We start from the raw sequence: 17,955 nt of genomic DNA on the forward strand, positions 1-17,955 counted from the left end.
GTAGGTAGCACTCTTACCTGTGAGTCAGAAGATTGCGGACTGGATTTTCGGTTTTGTTGTTTTCGGGGCGGTAATGGCGGCGGGGCGGGAAAGTTAGCGCCCGGGAATGGTTTTCGCCTCAGTCGGTAAGTTGGGGCAGCTGGGCCCTGAGTCAGGGAACGCAGCGCTAAGGGAGGCGTTGTACCCCTCTCTCGTGGGGCATTAGGGTGGGAAACGCCCGAGCTAAAGAGCCGGGCTGGGAATGCTCTGAGGGACACCTGGGGAGGGAGGGAAAACCCACAAAAACATTCTCAAAACATTGCCCACGCCAACACAACACAAATCTCAAAAAAAAATAAATAAAGAGGAAACTGTTATGTATGAAGAGTCTGACTGGATACTGTGAGCTCAAAGTAAAGTGTGACCTTAGTCTTTTATTGCAGGTCTCCAGAGTGCCTCTCCAACCTGTGAGGCCTCCTTAAGTACCAGTGCTCCCAAGGAATTATGGGATCCCTTGGGACTCCGGGGGTTGAGCCCTCTGGTGGCTGTACAGGGTATATACAAGTATACATATATAACAGAAAGGATCACACTTGCCTTCGGAGTCCATTACTCACCTCTCTGCAGTCGGTGTCGTTGGACCGCCCTGATTTCCGCGGGGCGGCCGGGTCGGGCAGCAGCTCAAACTCGCGCCGGTGTCGCGACCAGGGACGTTGCACACACCGGGCGCAGCTCTTCCAGGCGGCGCTGCTCTGTGCCACCGCTAAACCGGACCCGAGGATTGCCGCGGGGCGCTGGAGGCTAACTTGCCCGCCCAGAACACCTCACCGCCGCCGCTCCGGGGTGAAATACGGAGCGGCGAGTTGCCGAAAATCTGCTCCCGTGAGTCCAAACCTTACTTGAGGAGTTGAACGTGTATCTAGCCTGATGCTCCCCAGTGCAGTGCTGAGGGAGTGCCGCAATGTCGGAGGTGCCGTCTTTCAGATGAGACGTTAAATCGAGGCCCCATCTGCTCTCGCAGGTGGATGTAAAAGATCTCATGGCACTATATTGAAGAGCAGGGGAGTTAACCCCGGTCCTGGCCAATATTTATATCTCAACTAACATCACTAAAACAGATTATCTGGTCATTATCACATTGCTGTTTGTGGGAGCTTGCTGTGCGCAAATTGGCTGCCGCGTTTCCTACATTACAACAGTGACTGTACTCCAAAAGTACTTCATTGGCTGTAAAACGCTTTGTGACGTCCAGTGATCATGTAAGGCACTATATAAACGCAAATCTTTCTTTCCGTAATATAGCACATCTCCACCCCTGCCTCTGCCCATCTGCTGGTGAAACCCTTAGCTATGCCTTTGTTACCTCCAGACTTGACTGTTCCAACGCTCTCCTGGCTGGCCTCCCATCTTCCACCCTCTGTAAGCTAGAGGTGATCCCAAAACTCTGCTGCTCGGTGTCTAACTCGCACCGAGTCCCATTCAACCATCACCTCCCGTGCTCCATGACCTACATTGGCTCCCGATCCATGAACACCTCCATTTAAAAAAAATTGCTCTCCTTGTGTTCAAATCCTTCCGTGGCCTCGTTCCTCCCTCCCTATCTCTGTGAGCTCCTCCAGCCCCACAACCCTCCGAGAACGCTGCACTCCTCCAATTCCGGCCTCTTGTCCATCCACCATGTCCTTCGCCTCACCATAGGCGGCCATGCCTTCAGCTACCAAGGCCCTAAGCTCTGGAACTCCCTCCCGAAACCGCTCCGTCTCTCCACTCCTCTCTCTCTCCTCCTTTGAGACGCTCCTTAAAACCTACCTCTTTGACCAAAGCCTGTGCTAATGTCTCCTTATTTGGCTAAGTGTCAGTTTATGTTTGATTACCCGCCCATGAAGCGCCTTGCGACGTTTTACTTTTTTAAAGGCGCTATAGTAATTCAGCTGACTGTTATTTCCCATGTCCGCGAGTTCTCGGTTTACCTGTGTATTTGTGGCCGCTTTACTTCACTAGCTTTGGTTATTTTTAAAACAGGGAAGCCAAAGTTGTAGAAGTTCCGAAAGAAGATGTTGATGTCTGGGAAATCCTGAAAAATGCCAAGCCCTGTGACTTTGAGAAAATAGCGTTTGAGTACGGCATCACTGATCTGCGGGGCATGTTGAAGAGACTGAAGAAGAAAAAGAGAGTGGAGAAGAAGAGTGATTGTGAGTGAATCTACGAGTATAACCTGAGCTGGGGGTGAGGGGCGCGGGGAGTGGGGGGGATGGAAGCGTGGAACGTCTGAGAGGCGGACATAACCCCATATTCAAGTACACACGCACACACACACACTCGCACACGCGCACACAGACAAACACACTCACACACACATACACACACGCACATCACATGCACTGTCACACACTCACACTCACTCAAATACACACGCTCACCAATACACTTATACACCTTATACTGAGACTATGCCCCCTAGTTCTAGATTCCCCCATGAGGGGAAACATCCTCTCTGCATCCACCTTGTCAAGCCCCCTCAGAATCTTACACGTTTCAATAAGTTCACCTCTCATTCTTCTAAACCTCAATGAGTATAGGCCCAACCTGCTCAACCTTTCTTCATAAGTCAACCCCTTCATCCCAGGAATCAACCTAGTGAACCTTCTCTGAACTGCCTCCAATGCAAATATATCCTTCCTTAGTGAACCTTCTCTGAACTGCCTCCAATGCAAGTATATCCCTCCTTAACTAAGGAGAGCAAAATTGTACGCAGTACTCTAGGTGTGGCCTCACCAATACCCTGTACAGTTGGAGCAGGACTTCTCTGCTTTTATACTCTATGCCCCTTGCAATAAAGGCCAACATTCCATTTGCCTTCCTGATTACTTGCTGTACCTGCATCCTAACTTTTTGTGTTTCATGCACAAGGACCTCCAGGTCCCTCTGTACCGCAGTATTTTGTAATATCCCTCCATTTAAATAATAATTTCACAATTTGCTTTCCCACCCATCTTTGTATCATCAGCAAATTTGGCTACATTACACTCGGTCCCTTCATCCAAGCCATTAATATAGATTGTAAATAGTTGAGGCCCCAGCACTGATCCGTGCGACACCCCACTAGTTACTGTTTGCCAACCGGAAAATAGCTCGTTTATCCCGACTCTCTGTTTTCTGTTAGTTAGCCAATCCTCTATCCATGCTAATATATTACCCCCTACCCCGTGGTGTGTCTTCACTGTCCCTGACTAGAAACGGTGCTTTCTACTCCATTGTTACTTTGGGTTTTTACATTTTTTTTCCCCTTTTTTAATCGGCATTGCTCAGCATTTGCTAAAAGACTGGACAGTGCGTACCAGGTGGACAAAGGTGGTAAAATTCGAATGTCAGTGGAACTGGCAGGACACAATATGGATGTGAAATGGTTCAAGAATGGGAAGGAGATTCGGCCTAGTGCCAGGTAGGTTGGAACGGTAAATGTCTATCTAGGGCGATAAAGAACGAACGTAAGAATTAGGAGCAGGAGCCGGCCATTTGGCCCCTTGAACATACTCTTACATTCAATGAGATCATGGCTGATCTTCTACCTCAACTCCACTCTCCCCATATCCTTTAATTCCCTTAATATCCAAAAATCTATTGATCTCTGCCTTGAATATACTCAACGACTGAGCCTCCACAGCCCTCTGGGGCAGAGAATTCCAAAGATTCACCACCCTCTGAGTGAAGAAATTTCTCCCCATCTCCGTCCTAAATGGCCGACCCCTTATCCTGAGACTGTGACCCCTGGTTCTAGACTCCCCAGCCCGGGGGAAACATCCTCCCTGCATCTACCCTGTCAAGCCCTGTAAGAATTGTGTATGTTTCAATGAGATCACCTCTCATTCTTCTAAACTCTAGAGAATATCGGTCCAGTCTCCTCAATCTCTCCTCACAGGACAATACCCCCCATCCCAGGAATCAGTCTGGTAAACCTTCATTGCACTCAGTCTCAGGCACGTATCTCCTTTCTTAGGTAAGGAGACCAAAACTGTACACAACAGTACACAACCACCACCTTCTCAAGGGGCAATTAGGTATGGGCAATAAATACCAGCCTTGCCAGCCACGCCCACATCCCAGGAACAAATAAAACATAAAATAGATTTGAATATCGGGCCGGGTGTATAACAGGCGGTGAGATGCAAAACTGCCCATTTTGCCCAGCTCCCCAAGTTGACTTTCTACCCCATATGCAGAAGTTATGCTGCAGCTGTACAAAGCCCTGGTTAGACCACACCTGGAGCACTGTGAGCCGTTCTGGGCCCCACACCTTAGGGAGGATATATTGGCCTTGGAGGGAGTGCAGCGTAGGTTTACCAGAATGATATATGAAATCCAAGAGTTAAGTTACGAGGAGAGGTTACACAGAATAGGGCTGCAATCCCTGGAATTTAGAAGATTAAGGGGTGATCTGATTGAAGTTTTCAAGATATTAAGGGGTACAGATAGAGTAGGTAGAGAGAGACTGGTTGGGGAGTCTAGGACTAGGGAGCAGAGTCTAAAAATACCAAAGTATGAAGGGATATGGGCCAGTGGCGGGTATATGGAGTTAGGTCACAGATCGGTCATGATCGCATTGAATGGCGGAACAGGCTCAAGGGGCTGAATGGCCTCCTCCTGCTCCTGTGTTCCATAGTTTGTGACTGCCGGTGGAGATGTTTCTTTTCTATCACAGCTCACTGAGCCTCTGGCTATACGTGCGTCTATTGCAATCTTTGTGAATGGAGACACTTCCAGGTCACAGCAGTGGCTCTCTGCTGCCCCCTGTGGGGAAGTGCTGGTTTGTCAAAGCCTTGCTGGTGGCCATTGACCCAGTGGCTGTACTGGTCACCGTTTGGTGTTGTTTTTATTTTCCTGGCCTACTGTTCTCCTCTCCTCACTTGGGCGCAGTGGCACATGGTGCGTGGGTCCCCGTTGCTGCTGTGAGCTCGATGGTTTGGCTTAAGGTGGCTTATGTTTTGGAGTCCAGCTCCTACCTACCCTTTGGGCTTGTTCCAGATCGACATCATGCATTAAAACAGACTTGTGTATCTCTGTAATCCCCAAGTTATTTTCGCGCTTCTCCAATTCTGCCCTCGTGAGCATCCCTGATTATAATCGCTCCACCATCGCTGGCCGTGCCTTCAGCTGCCTGGGCCCCAAGCTCTGGAACTCCCTCCCTAAACCTCTCCGCCTCTCTCTCCTCCTTTAGGATGCTCCTTAAAACCTACCTCTTTGCCCAAGCTTTTAGTCACCTCTCCTTGGGCTCAAGTTTCAGGCCCCCGCTAGAACGGCGCACATCGGGGAGGCCCGCCTAATTTATAGAACACAAATTGCGCCGAATACTTACCTCGTGATTCTCCGATATCTGTGGGCCCGTTTCCAGGTCGGCGCGGCACAGCAGGAGCTGCTGGGGGCGGAGCTACAGCCCTGCGTCAAAAACAATGCCGGCAGCTGTGCGCGTGTGGCCCTCCCAGCGCGTCCTGTCTCCGGGCGATGACCCTATCCCAGGCCCAAGGGACGTCGCCCCTATCCCAGGCCGAGTGGCCTGACACATTTTATCTCGTCGGCGGTGGGGCCCGCCCGAAGTCCCCCGAAGTCCTCGTTGGAACCAGTGGCGGCAGTGGGCCCATTCAGCCCCCCTCCTCCCTCCCCCCAATTCAGCCTCCCCCCCCCAGTTCAGCCTCCCCCCTCCTCTCCTTCCTCTTCCCCCCATCCCTCCCTCCCCCCCTCCTCTCCCCCCTCCTCTCCCCCGTCCTCTCCACCCCTCACCTCCTCTCCCTCCTCTCCCTCCTCTCCCCCCTCCTCTCCCCCCTCCTCTCCCTCCCCTCCCCTCCCCTTCTCTCCCTCCCTCCCCCCTCCTCTCCCTCCCTCCCCCTCTCTCCCTCCTCTCCCTCCCTCCCCCTCTCTCCCTCCTCTCCCTCCCTCCTCCTCCTCTCTCCCTCCCTCCCCCGCTCCCTCTCTCCCTCCTCTCCCTCCCTCCCCCTCTCTCCCTCTTCTCCCTCCCTCCCCCTCTCTCCCTCCCACCCCCTCTCTCCCTCCTCTCCTTCCCTCCCCCTCTCTCCCTCCTCTCCCTCCCTCCCCCTCTCTCCCTCCTCTCCCTCCCTCCCCCTCTCTTCCTCCTCTCCCCCCCTCTCCTCCCCTCCCTCCCTCTCCCTCTCCCCCCTCTCTGTCAGAAACACACAGACACTGACAAAGACAGAGAGAGAGACAGAGAGAGAGAGAGAGAGACTGGGGGGGCGGGGAGGGGGGGGGGGGGGAATCCTAGCATGCTGTTGGAGGGCTCCCGGTGCTGCAGTAGGTGAGTAGAAATAATTTTTTATTTATTGATTTTTTAAATTATTTTTTTAATATATTTTTTTTGATTGATTTATTGGTTGATTTATTGATGTATTTATAATTTATTATTGATGATGGTTCTTTATTTGTAAAAGTGAAGTGTTTAATGTTTGTAAATTTCCCTCCACACCCCCTGACTATCTCTCGTTCCCTACACCTGATTTCTAAGTGTAGGCAAGGTTTTTCTGAGCGTACAAAAATCTACACTTATTCCATTCTACGTTAGTTTGGAGTAAGTTTTCGCTGCCTAAACTTGCAAAACAGGTGTAAGTGGCTGGACACGCCCCCTTTTGAAAAAAATCTGTTCTAAAATGAAACTATTCTAGCTGACTAGAACTGGAGCAAACTAAATGCCGAGAATTGCAATTTCTAAGATGCTCCATTCTAAACTAGTTGCTCCAAAAAAATAGGAGCAACTCAGGTCGAAACTTGAGCCCCTTATGTGGCTCGGTGTCAAATCTTGTTTGATTACGCGCCTTGGGACATTTCACTACGTTAAAGGCGCTATATAAATTTGCTGCTGTATACCAAACACTTCCTATCGCGCTTTCCCCCACCGACTCATTCTATCATTGAAATTTACGGCACAGAAGGAGGCCATTCTACCCATCGTGCCTGTGCTGGAATTCAGTGACCTGGAGCAACTCCACAGGTGATCTGCCTGTTTAATATGTTTGTCCCATCGTCAACTGTTTAATGAGAGCATCATCCCTGTTTTTGAAATATCAGCCGTGGCTCAGTGGGCAGCACTCTCGCCTCTGAGTCGGAAGGTTGTGGGTTCAAGTCCCACTCCAGGAGACTTGAGCACATAAATCCAGGCTGACACTCCCAGTGCAGTACTGAGGGAGCGCCGCACTGTCGGAGGTGCTGTCTTTCGGATGAGACGTTAAACCGAGGCCCCGTCTGCTCTCTCTCAGGTGGACGTAAAAGATCCCACGGTGCTACTTCAAAGAAGAGCAGCGGAGTTCTCCCCAGTGTCCTGGGGCCAATATTTATCCCTCAATCAACAAAAACAGATGATCTGGTCATTGTCACATTGCTGATTGTGGGAGCTTGCTGTGCGCAAATTGGCTGCCGCGTTTCCCACGTTACAACAGTGACTACACTCCAAAAGTACTTAATTGGCTGTAAAGTGCTTTGAGATGTCCGGTGGTTGTGAAAGGGGCTATATAAATGCAAGCCTTCCTTCCCTTCCTTTTCTTTCTTGCTTTGTATGATTTCTCAGTGACTTACTCTCTCCCCTTCCCGTCATCGACAGGTACATCTTTGAGATCATCGGGCTGAAGCGAGTTCTGACCATCAAGAACTGCACGTTGGCAGATGACGCTGAATATGAGTGCGTCATTGGCGACGAGAAATGTAACGCCGACTTGTTCGTCAAGGGTGAGTGCGGCGTCACCGTTATTACCAGCAGGGGGGGGGAGGCAATGTGGGCCGTGGGCATGCCTTGCGTGCGTTCCCGGCGCTCCCTCAGCACTGCACTGGGAATGTCAGCTGTGCTCCAGTCCCCACGACCACCTGTGACTTTACATTGAATGCACAGCACAGAAACCCGGCCATTCGAGCAACTGGTCTATGCTGGAATTCATACTCCACACAAGCCTCCTCCGCGCCGAGGACGCTACCAACAGTGTCACGTGACTGAACACTAAAATCCCGAGCCAGCCCGGATACAACAGCAGCTCGAAGCTGAAATTCCGCCCGGCGCTATTGTGAGCAGACAGGGTAACGCCATTGTCAGTAGCCTCGATTTCAAAATTCCCATCCTTGTTTACAAATCCCTCCATGGCCCTCGCCCCTCCCTATCTCTGTAATCTCCTCCAGCCCCACAACCCCCCGAGATGTCTGCGCTCCTCTAATTCTGCCCTCCTGACCATCCCTGATTATAATCACTCCACCTTCGCCGTGCCTTCTGTTACCTGGGCCCCAAGCTCTGGAACTCCCTCCCTAAACCTCTCTACCTCTCTTTCCTCCTTTAAGACGCTCCTTAAAACCTACCTCTTTGACCAAGCTTGCCGTAATTTCTTCTTATGTGCTCAGTGACATTTATTTGTTTTGTCCGATAACACCTCTGTGAAGCGCCTTGAGATGTTTTACCACGTTAAAGGCGCTATATCAATACAAGTTGTTGTTGTATTCTAAGAGGCTGTTGACCCGTTTTTTTTAAAAAGCGGTACTAAATAATAAAATCGCTTCGACTGGCGCATGGAGGAAATTCAAACCTCTCCCCATCTCCCAGTGTAAGCGCTCCGGAGAACCTAATGAGGGAGAAATTGGGTGCAGTTGCGCCTCCCGTTCGGGCCCCCAGGGGGCGGTAATGGGGCGGAAATGAGTTCGAGATCGGGCACGGCGCCGCTAACATAAGAACATAAGAATTAGGAACAGGAGTAGGCCATCTAGCCCCTCGAGCCTGCTCTGCCACTCAACAAGATCTGGCCGTGGACTCAGCTCCACTTACCCGCCCGCTCCCCGTAACCCTTAATTCCCTTATTGGTTAAAAATCTATCTATCTGTGATTTGAATACATTCAATGAGCTAGCCTCAACTGCTTCCTTGGGCAGAGAATTCCACAGATTCACAACCCTCTGGGAGAAGAAATTCCTTCTCAACTCGGTTTTAAATTGGCTCCCCCGTATTTTGAGGCTGTGCCCCCTAGTTCTAGTCTCCCCGACCAGTGGAAACAACCTCTCTGCCTCTATCTTGTCTCTCCCTTTCATTATTTTAAATGTTTCTATAAGATCACCCCTCATCCTTCTGAACTCCAACGAGTAAAGACTCAGTCTACGCAATCTATCATCATAAGGTAACTCTCTCATCTCCGGAATCAGCCTCGTGAATCGTCTCTGTACCCCCTCCAAAGCTAGTATATCCTTCCTTAAGTAAGGTGACCAAAACTGCACGCAGTACTCCAGGTGCGGCCTCACCAATACCCTGTACAGTTGCAGCAGGACCTCCCTGTTTTTGTACTCCATCCCTCTCGCAATGAAGGCCAACATTCCATTCGCCTTCCTGATTACCTGCTGCACCTGCAAACTAACTTTTTGGGATTCAGGCACAAGGAGACGGAATTCCTCATCGGCGCCAAACCCCGGAACCTCCCTCGGGGGCCGGCGCCTCACAACTTGAGCCGCCTCGGGGAAATCCCCTCCGTGCCGTTCAGTTCCGCGCGGAGGGGTTTCCTGTACGGGCTGCTCCTGCACACCCTCAACTTTGCCATCCTCGCCGGCCGTCCGGACACGCCATGGCGTACCATCTTGCCGTCCGGAGGAGGCGGGGGTCCCCGATGGAGGGCACTCTACGCAGGGGTCCTCCCACTATTCATCGGGGACTTGGCCTGGAGGGTGGTGCACGGAGCAGTGCCGTGCAACAAATTTTTAAGCCGGTTCACGGACTCCCAGGCCGCCTGCAATTTCTGCAGTCTGGAAGAGTCCGTGTTCCATGTTTTTATGGAATGCACAAGGTTGCAGCCCCTGTTTTATTATTTGAAGGGGCTGCTCCTGAAATTCTGGCTGCACTTCAGTCCCACTCTCCTGATCTTTGGGCACCCTGTGCGGAGGGGAGCGGGTAGGTCCGAAGGCCTCCTCGTAGGACTGCTCCTGGGCACGGCCAAGGGTGCCATCAGCCGGTCCAGGCAGCGGTCGGTAGAGGGGGTCGTTCAACCTGACTGCCTGCCTCTTTTCCGCTCTTATATCCGGTACAGGGTGTCCTTGGAGATGGAGCACGCGGTGTCCACCGGTACGCTCGCGGCCTTCCGCGAGAGGTGGGCACCGGAGGGACTGGAGTGCATCATCACGCCCGGCAACCAAATTTTAATTTGATTTTACGTTTTAAAGTTTAATTTGTTTTAATTGCCGGTGCTTTTAGTGTCCCCTTCCCTTTTATAGGGGGCACTGGAAAAATCTGATTTTAGCGCCCAAAATAAAAACCAAAAAAAAATGAAAAACACAAAAAAAAAACAAAAAAAGGAAAAAAGGGCCTTGTAAATGTCTGGTGTGTCACCCAGGTCGGGTGGCCCAGTTTAATGTTTATGTTTTTGCAGGTGAACTCCAAAAAGAGTTTCAGGCACAAGGACCCCCAGGTCCCTCTGCACCGCAGCATGTTGTAATTTCTCCCCATTCAAGTAATATTCCCTTTTACTGTTTTTTTTCCAAGATGTTTGACCTCACACTTTCCGACATTGTATTCCATCTGCCAAACCTTAGCCCATTCGCTTAACCTATCTAAATCTCTTTGCAGCCTCTCTGTGTCCTCTACACAACCCGCTTTCCCACTAATCTTTGTGTCATCTGCAAATTTTGTTACACTACACTCTGTCCCCTCTTCCAGGTCATCTATGTATATTGTAAACAGTTGTGGTCCCAGCACCGATCCCTGTGGCACACCACTAACCACCGATTTCCAACCCGAAAAGGACCCATTTATCCCGACTCTCTGCTTTCTGTTCGCCAGCCAATTCTCGATCCAAATTCGCCGGAGGTTTTAGCTGTGGCGTTGCGTCCAGGGATTGTGACGTCATCGCCCTGTGCAGTGCCCCCCCCCCCACCTTCTGTTAGCGCCCTCCCCCGCCCCCGGACCCTAAGTTGGGTTTCGCCCCCTGCAGCAGCGCCGGGCTCAGACAGCGTCACTTTCCGGGAGGACGCGCTCCGAGCGGCTGGCCACGAACCGGGCGAAATTCCGAGGGGTAGTGGCCGGCTGCCGCGGAGAGAAAAATGTGGCGTGTTTGTCGCCGCGGTTGGTGGGCGGGGTCGGTGCCGCGATTGCTCGGCCGTTTCATACGCGGGCAGCGCCGCGTGGCCCAGTGCGCCCCCGTTGCCGCCCCAGGGAGGAAGTGAAGCATAGCGCAGCGGTTCACTTCCTTCCGGGCCCCGGTAACATGAATTTAGCAAGAGGGCCTGGCGCAAGATGCCACACCTGGAATATTGTGCGCAGTTTTGATCTCCTAATCTGAGGAAGGACATTCTTGCTATTGAGGGAGTGCAGCGAAGGTTCACCAGACTGATTCCCGGGATGGCAGGACTGACATATGAAGAAAGACTGGATCGACTAGGCTTATATTCACTGGAATTTAGAAGAATGAGAGGGGATCTCATAGAAACATATAAAATTCTGAGGGGATTGGACAGATTAGATGCAGGAAGACTTTGCCGATGTTGGGGAAGTCCAGAACCAGGGGTCACAGTCTAAGGATAAGGGGTAAGCCATATAGGACTGAGATGAGGAGAAACTTCTTCACTCAGAGAGTTGTGAACCTGTGGAATTCTCTACCACAGAAAGTTGTTGAGGCCAGTTCGTTGGATATATTCAAAAGGGAGTTAGATGTGGCCCTTACGGCCAAAGGGATCAAGGGGTATGGAGAGAAAGCAGGAATGGGGTACTGAGGTGAATGATCAGCCATGATCATATTGAGTGGTGGTGCAGGCTCGAAGGGCCGGATGGCCTACTCCTCCACCTATTTTCTATGTTTCTATGCCCCACCTCCCGGATGTTACCGCCCACAAACGGGGCGGTAATGAGTCTCTAGACCAATATCTAACCTCCATTGTAAATGTTAATCTGCCTGTTTCTTTCACAGAACCCCCTGTTGTCATCACTGTGCCACTGGATGACCAGCATGTATTCGTGGATGACCGGGTTGAGTTCGACTGTGAGGTCTCTGAGGAAGGAGCAGTCGTTGTCTGGTAAGAGGTCTTTCCGTCTCGTCCCTTGCCGCCCTGGTTTTCTCCCCTCCTGGAGCGGGTAACCAGCTCGCCAACACGGCCCACCCCAATGCAGTCTGCATTCTGCGCTGGTGGCCCGTGAAGGGTTTCGATAGATGTGGACAGGACAGAAGAGAGAAGCTGGGATTGTTCTCCTTCGAGCAGAGAAGGTTAAGGGGAGATTTAACAGAGGCGTTCATAATTGCAAAGTGCTTTGATAGAGTCAGTAAGAAGAAACTTAACTGATAAGGGAATAGAGGGGTTATGGGGAGTGGGTAGGGAAGTGGACAAATCCATGATCGGATCAGCCATGATCGTATTGAATGGTGGAGCAGGCTCGAGGGGCTGGATAGCCTACTCCTGCTCTTATTTCTTATGTTCTTATGTACACTGTTCCCACTGGCAGGCGGGTCAGTAACCAGAGGACACAGATTGAAGGTGATTGGCAAAAGAACCGGGGGCGGGGGGGTTTGATGAAGAGAATTTTATTTCCACGTGTTCTTACGATATGGAGCACGCTGCCTGAAAGGACGACAGAAGCAGAATAACTTTCAAAAGGAAATTGGATAAATACTAGAAGGGGTAAAATGTGCGGGGCTGTGGGGAAAGAGTAGGGGGAGTGGGACTAATTGGGCCGCTCTTTCACAGAGCCGGCACAGGCTCGATGGGCCGAATGGCCTCTTCCTGCATTGTGTGATTCAACTAAAGTTAGACATACAAACTTTATCCTTGGAGGGGGAGGGGGAGGGGGCGGGTGCTGAGACCAATTCTGGCAACCCTGAGTTCCATGTTTCGAAGAAGAGCAGGGGGAGTTATCCCCGGTGTTCTGGGGCCAATATTTATCCCTCAATCGACATAACAAAAACAGACGATCTGGTCATTATCACATTGCTGTTTGTGGGAGCTTGCTGTGCGCACGTTGGCTGCCGCGTTTCCTACATCATCATCATCATCATAGGCAGTCCCTCAGAATCGAGGAAGACTTGCTTCCACTCCCAAAGTGAGTTCTCTGGTGGCTGAACAGTCCGATATGAGAGCCACAGACCCTGTCACAGGTGGGACAGACATTCGTCGAGGGAAGGGGTGGGTGGAGCTGGTTTGCCGCGCACTCCTTCCGCTGTCTGCGCTCGACCTCTTCACGCTCTTTGCGTTGAGCCTCCCAGATGCACTTTCTCCACCTCGGGCGGTCAGCGGCCAGGGTCTCCCAGGTGTCAGTGGTGATGTCGCACTTTACCAGGGAGGCTTTGCGGGTGTCCTTATAACGTTTCCGCTGCCCGCCTTTGGCGCGTTTCCCACATTACAACAGCGACTACACTCCAAAATTACTTCATTGGCTGTAAAGTGCTTTGAGACATCCGGTGGTCGTGAAACATAGAAACATGGAAAATAGGGGGAGTAGTAGTCCATTCGGCCCTTCAAGTTGAATATGATCATGGCTGATCGTCTAGCTCAACACCATATTCCCGCTTTTTCCCAAAGGCGCTATATAAGTGCAAGTCTTTCTTTTTCTTTCTTTATTAGTCCAGTAACATAACTACTATGCTACAGTACCTCCTAATTCTTATGTTCTAAGATGAGGAAATTCAGGATTAACATTGGGAGTAGAAAGCCTTCATCAGGCCGGACCCGAAATATTATCCTATCCTCGCATCCATGACAGGTTCCCAAAGTTCGTGGTTCTGATGGAATCAGCGAATAATGGGTGTCTGTTGAAGGGGACACCGGCTCGAGACCTGTATTCAGGAGAAGGGGAGAAGACTGATTCACATCAGACTCCGCTCCTGATCTGGTCTCTAGTGACACTGGAGTGTCATTGGCCAATTGTCGGCACCCATGACCCCTCCGCCTGACCTCTGCCACCTTCTCCAGCACAGTACCAGGCCTTTCCCCCCAACTAGTCTTGGCTGGTTCTCCACATGAGCCTGCGAAACGTTCAATCCGAAGTCTTTAATGTTATACCATTGTCTAGCTGCACCCACCAGACTTGATGGCCCTGACTTTGCGGTTGGGGGCTTCCCGCGGAGCAATGCCTCCAAATCCCAAATAAGATGCCCGCATACCTGGTTGTAATGGTATTTGCTTCATGTGTTCTTTGTTTGAGAATTTATAGCAACACATTGCTAATGAAGAACTATTATTAACACCGTTACTCTAGAATCTGCTCCCACCGCCCGTTCAGACAACGTAATAACCCGCTGCTTACAAAACAGATTCTCATCTTCCCTCTGCTTCCTCTGCCAATTACCTTAAATCTGTGACCTCTGTTTATCGACCTTCCCGCCAGTGGAAGCAGTTTCTCATTAAGCGCTTCATCAAAACCCATCAAAAGTCTTGAACACCTCGATTGAATCTTCCCATAACCTCTCTGCTCGAAAGAAAACAATCCCAGCTTCTCTCATCCTCTCCACGTAACTGAAGGCCCTCATCCCCAGTAAATCATTCTAGTAAATCTCCTCCACACCCTCGCCAAGGCCGTGACATCCTTCCTGACGTGTGGTGCCCAGAATTGGACACAATACTCCAGTTGAGGCATGGATGCTATAGTCTGTTGTAGTTAGGACAAAGTGGGCCCACATTATAGGGGAGGGGTTACTCTGGCATGTATTATTGGGACATGGAGATTCTGGTCAATTATAGAGAAGACTCTGGCCCATCTTATCAGGAGGGATCCCTCTACTCCATGTTAGTGGTGTAGTGTATTTGCTTCATGGGTTCTTTGCTTAAGAATTCATAGCAACACATTGCTATGAAGAATATTATTAGCAAAGGTTTAACAATCACACCACACATTACCAGTTCATCCACTAGGCTCACAACTGCATAACTCATCGTGGATGACCCGGACCCAACTGACTGGGGTTTTATTGAGCATTGTGAACATCACATGACTGGCTTAGCCACTCACTGCGCAACAGGTAGGCTTTGAGGAATATCTTCAAGATGGAGATGGAGAGTTTTCGGGAGGGAATCCATAGCTTAAGGCTGTGCTGGCATTCATGTTGTGCGGGTGGGGGCGATGGCGGAGGGGCGGGAGCTGGTTACAAAATCTTTCCAAAACACTTAACCTCCTTTTTTGGGGGGGGTTGTTGTTTATTTTTAGGTTAAAGAATGGGGTGGAACTGACTCGCGAGGAGAGCATGAAATATCGCTTCAAGAAGAATGAAAAGAAGCATTTCCTGATCATTAATGAGGCCACCAAGGAAGACGGAGGACGTTACATGATCAAGACTAATGGAGGCCAATCGGATGCTGAACTGATCGTGGAAGGTACTTCACTGGCCAGCCGTGGAGAATTGGATATGTAATATATATAGGGCTGTGATTGGGGATATGTCATATATACAGCACTGTGATTGGGTTACTCAAGATATGCGGGGCTGTGATTGGGTTACTCAAGATATGCAGGACTGTGATTGGGTTACACAAGATATGCAGGACTGTGATTGGGTTACTCAAGATATGCAGGACTGTGATTGGGTTACTCAAGATATGCAGGACTGTGATTGGGTTACTCAAGATATGCAGGGCTGTGATTGGGTTACACAAGATATGCAGGGCTGTGAGTGGGTTACTCAAGATATGCAGGACTGTGATTGGGTTACACAAGATATGCAGGGCTGTGAGTGGGTTACTCAAGATATGCAGGGCTGTGAGTGGGTTACTCAAGATATGCAGGGCTGTGAGTGGGTTACTCAAGATATGCAGGACTGTGATTGGGTTACACAAGATATGCAGGGCTGTGATTGGATTACTCAAGATATGCAGGACTGTGATTGGGTTACTCAAGATATGCAGGGCTGTGATTGGGTTACTCAAGATATGCAGGACTGTGATTGGGTTACACAAGATATGCAGGGCTGTGATTGAGTTACTCAAGATATGCAGGACTGTGATTGGGTTACTCAAGATATGCAGGGCTGTGATTGGGTTACTCAAGATATGCAGGAAAGTATATTCAGACCAGTGCCAAACCGCGTGAAAGGGCCTTGAATGTTTGAAAACTACAGCCGTCTGATTGGCTCATGTTAGTTGGTTTGTTCTCCATGTCTGGCACTACAATTAAAATAAAATGCAGTACAGTTTCCGTCTTGGTAAGGGGAGATTTAATAGTTGTGCTCAAAAATTCTGATTGTTTTTTGGTAGAGCAGATGGGGAGAAACTGTTTCCACTGGCAGGAGGGTCACAGTTTTAAAGTAAATGGCATAATAACCTGGAAGGGTTCGTTGTAAGCTGTGCTTTGTTCTGCGTGGCCTGTTTCTTTTAGTGCACGGTCCCTTTAAATGTCTGCGCATGCGCAGTTTTTACATTGTAAAAAGCTGGTGAGAAGTCTGCGCGGGACCGTTGCGATTACTACGCAGCCATGCACCTTGGACTGGGTTTTCGACTTTGCTGATTTCGGGGCGGTAATGGCGGCGGGGCGGTAAAGTTTGCGCCCGGGAACAGTTTGCACCTCAGTCAGCAAAATTGGGCAGCTGGGCCCTGAGTGTGGGGCGGAGCGCTAAGTGGGGGTGGGGGGGCGTTGCACACCTCTCCTAGGGCCCGAGGCCGGCTGAGCATGCGAAAATCTCGAGCTAAACAGCCAGCCTCGGAGCGCTGTAAAAGAGGCCTGGGGAGGAGGGGGTAGGAGGGAGGAGGGGGCGGGGGGAGGGGGGAGGGGGGGCAGGGGACGACGACACCAAAAACATTCCCTATAAATACCTCACGTCACCACAACATAAATCGCAAAAAAAAAAAACCAACCAATCACACTTACCTGAGGTCGGCAATACTTACCTCACTGCTTTTACAGGCGGTCCCAGCAGGGGGCGCTCTAGGCAGCGCTTCCGGGCGGTAATGCTCCGCGCCACGTCGAAACCGGGCCCGAGTGTCCCAGCGGGGCGCTGGAAACTGGCCGCCCGCCCGGAAGTGCTCATTGCCGCCCCACCGGGGCGCGAACGGGATCGGAAGGACGCCAAAAATCCAGCCCCTTAGCGGAAAGTTTGGAGACATATTTTTTTTTTAATTTAATGCCGAGAGTTGCTGCGATTGGGCATGCTCGGCCTGAAAGCGCCGGTGGGAAGCACGAGTGAGCCCGTGTGTTTGTGTTCTTGTGTTTCAGACAAGGAGCTGAAGGTACTGCAGAGTTTTGCCGACCTGACGTTGAAGTCCCAGGAGCAGGCCATCTTCAAGTGTGAGGTGTCTGATGATAAGGTCACCGGCAAGTGGCTGAAGAACGGGTTGGAGCTGGTTGCCAGTGACCGCATCCACATCACTCACGTCGGCAGGTAAGTGCTGCCCTCATCCTGCAGTGACAACTCACTAGATTGCGATGGTGAGGCCTCTCCCCCAGGCCTCCCCCACCCACAGCACCACCTCTCCTCCGCAGCCAGGCAGATGCCAACCACCTATAAATATTACAGGTAAACAACATCCCGAATCTGGCAACCTCAGAGCCGAGGCCATGCCGGTTTCCGTGGTTTTCGGACATTAAAACGGCGTGCGGGTCAGGTCACACTCGGGTAGGGGGGGGTCAAGGGTCATTCGCCAAGGCTCGGACCGATCGCACGTCGGACTACTCGATCTGAAATGCGCTTTTGTGTCAAAAAAAAAATGTCTGGTTTTCAGACAATTGCGGTTCACAGAATTCTGGATTCGAGACGTTGTACCCGTTTATACAACAGCAAAACACTGCGGAGGCTGGAATCTGAAATCAAAACAGAAAATGCTGGAAATACTCAGCGGGTCAGGCAGTATCTGTGGAGAGAGAAACAGAGTTAACGTTTCAGGTCGATGACCCTTCCTCAGAACTGGCAATAGTTTGAAATGTAACAGATTCTTAAGGAAGTGTAGGGGCCCTGAAAGGGGGCGGAGAGAGAACAAAAGGGAAGGTCTGTGATAGGGTGGAAGGCAGGAGAGATTAGAGACACAAGGGATGATGGGCAAAAATGCGATGGTAATT

General features: G+C 50.7%; 1 protein-coding gene across 2 annotated transcripts in view; it reads left to right on the forward strand.

Annotated features, from left to right (window-relative positions):
• The window catches only part of mybpc2a (myosin binding protein Ca), a 108,833-nt gene that overhangs the window by 42,000 nt on the left and 48,878 nt on the right, over positions 1-17,955 (forward strand). For both annotated transcript variants that reach the window (XM_070861775.1, XM_070861776.1), the window contains exons 11-16: positions 2,002-2,171; positions 3,289-3,421; positions 7,580-7,704; positions 11,894-11,999; positions 15,118-15,284; positions 17,116-17,281. In XM_070861775.1, the coding sequence (XP_070717876.1) occupies positions 2,002-2,171; positions 3,289-3,421; positions 7,580-7,704; positions 11,894-11,999; positions 15,118-15,284; positions 17,116-17,281 (867 nt within the window). The remainder of the gene's footprint in view (positions 1-2,001; positions 2,172-3,288; positions 3,422-7,579; positions 7,705-11,893; positions 12,000-15,117; positions 15,285-17,115; positions 17,282-17,955) is intronic.

Source organism: Pristiophorus japonicus, chromosome 19 (assembly GCF_044704955.1).
Source record: "Pristiophorus japonicus isolate sPriJap1 chromosome 19, sPriJap1.hap1, whole genome shotgun sequence".
Classification (NCBI taxonomy): domain Eukaryota; kingdom Metazoa; phylum Chordata; class Chondrichthyes; family Pristiophoridae; genus Pristiophorus; species Pristiophorus japonicus.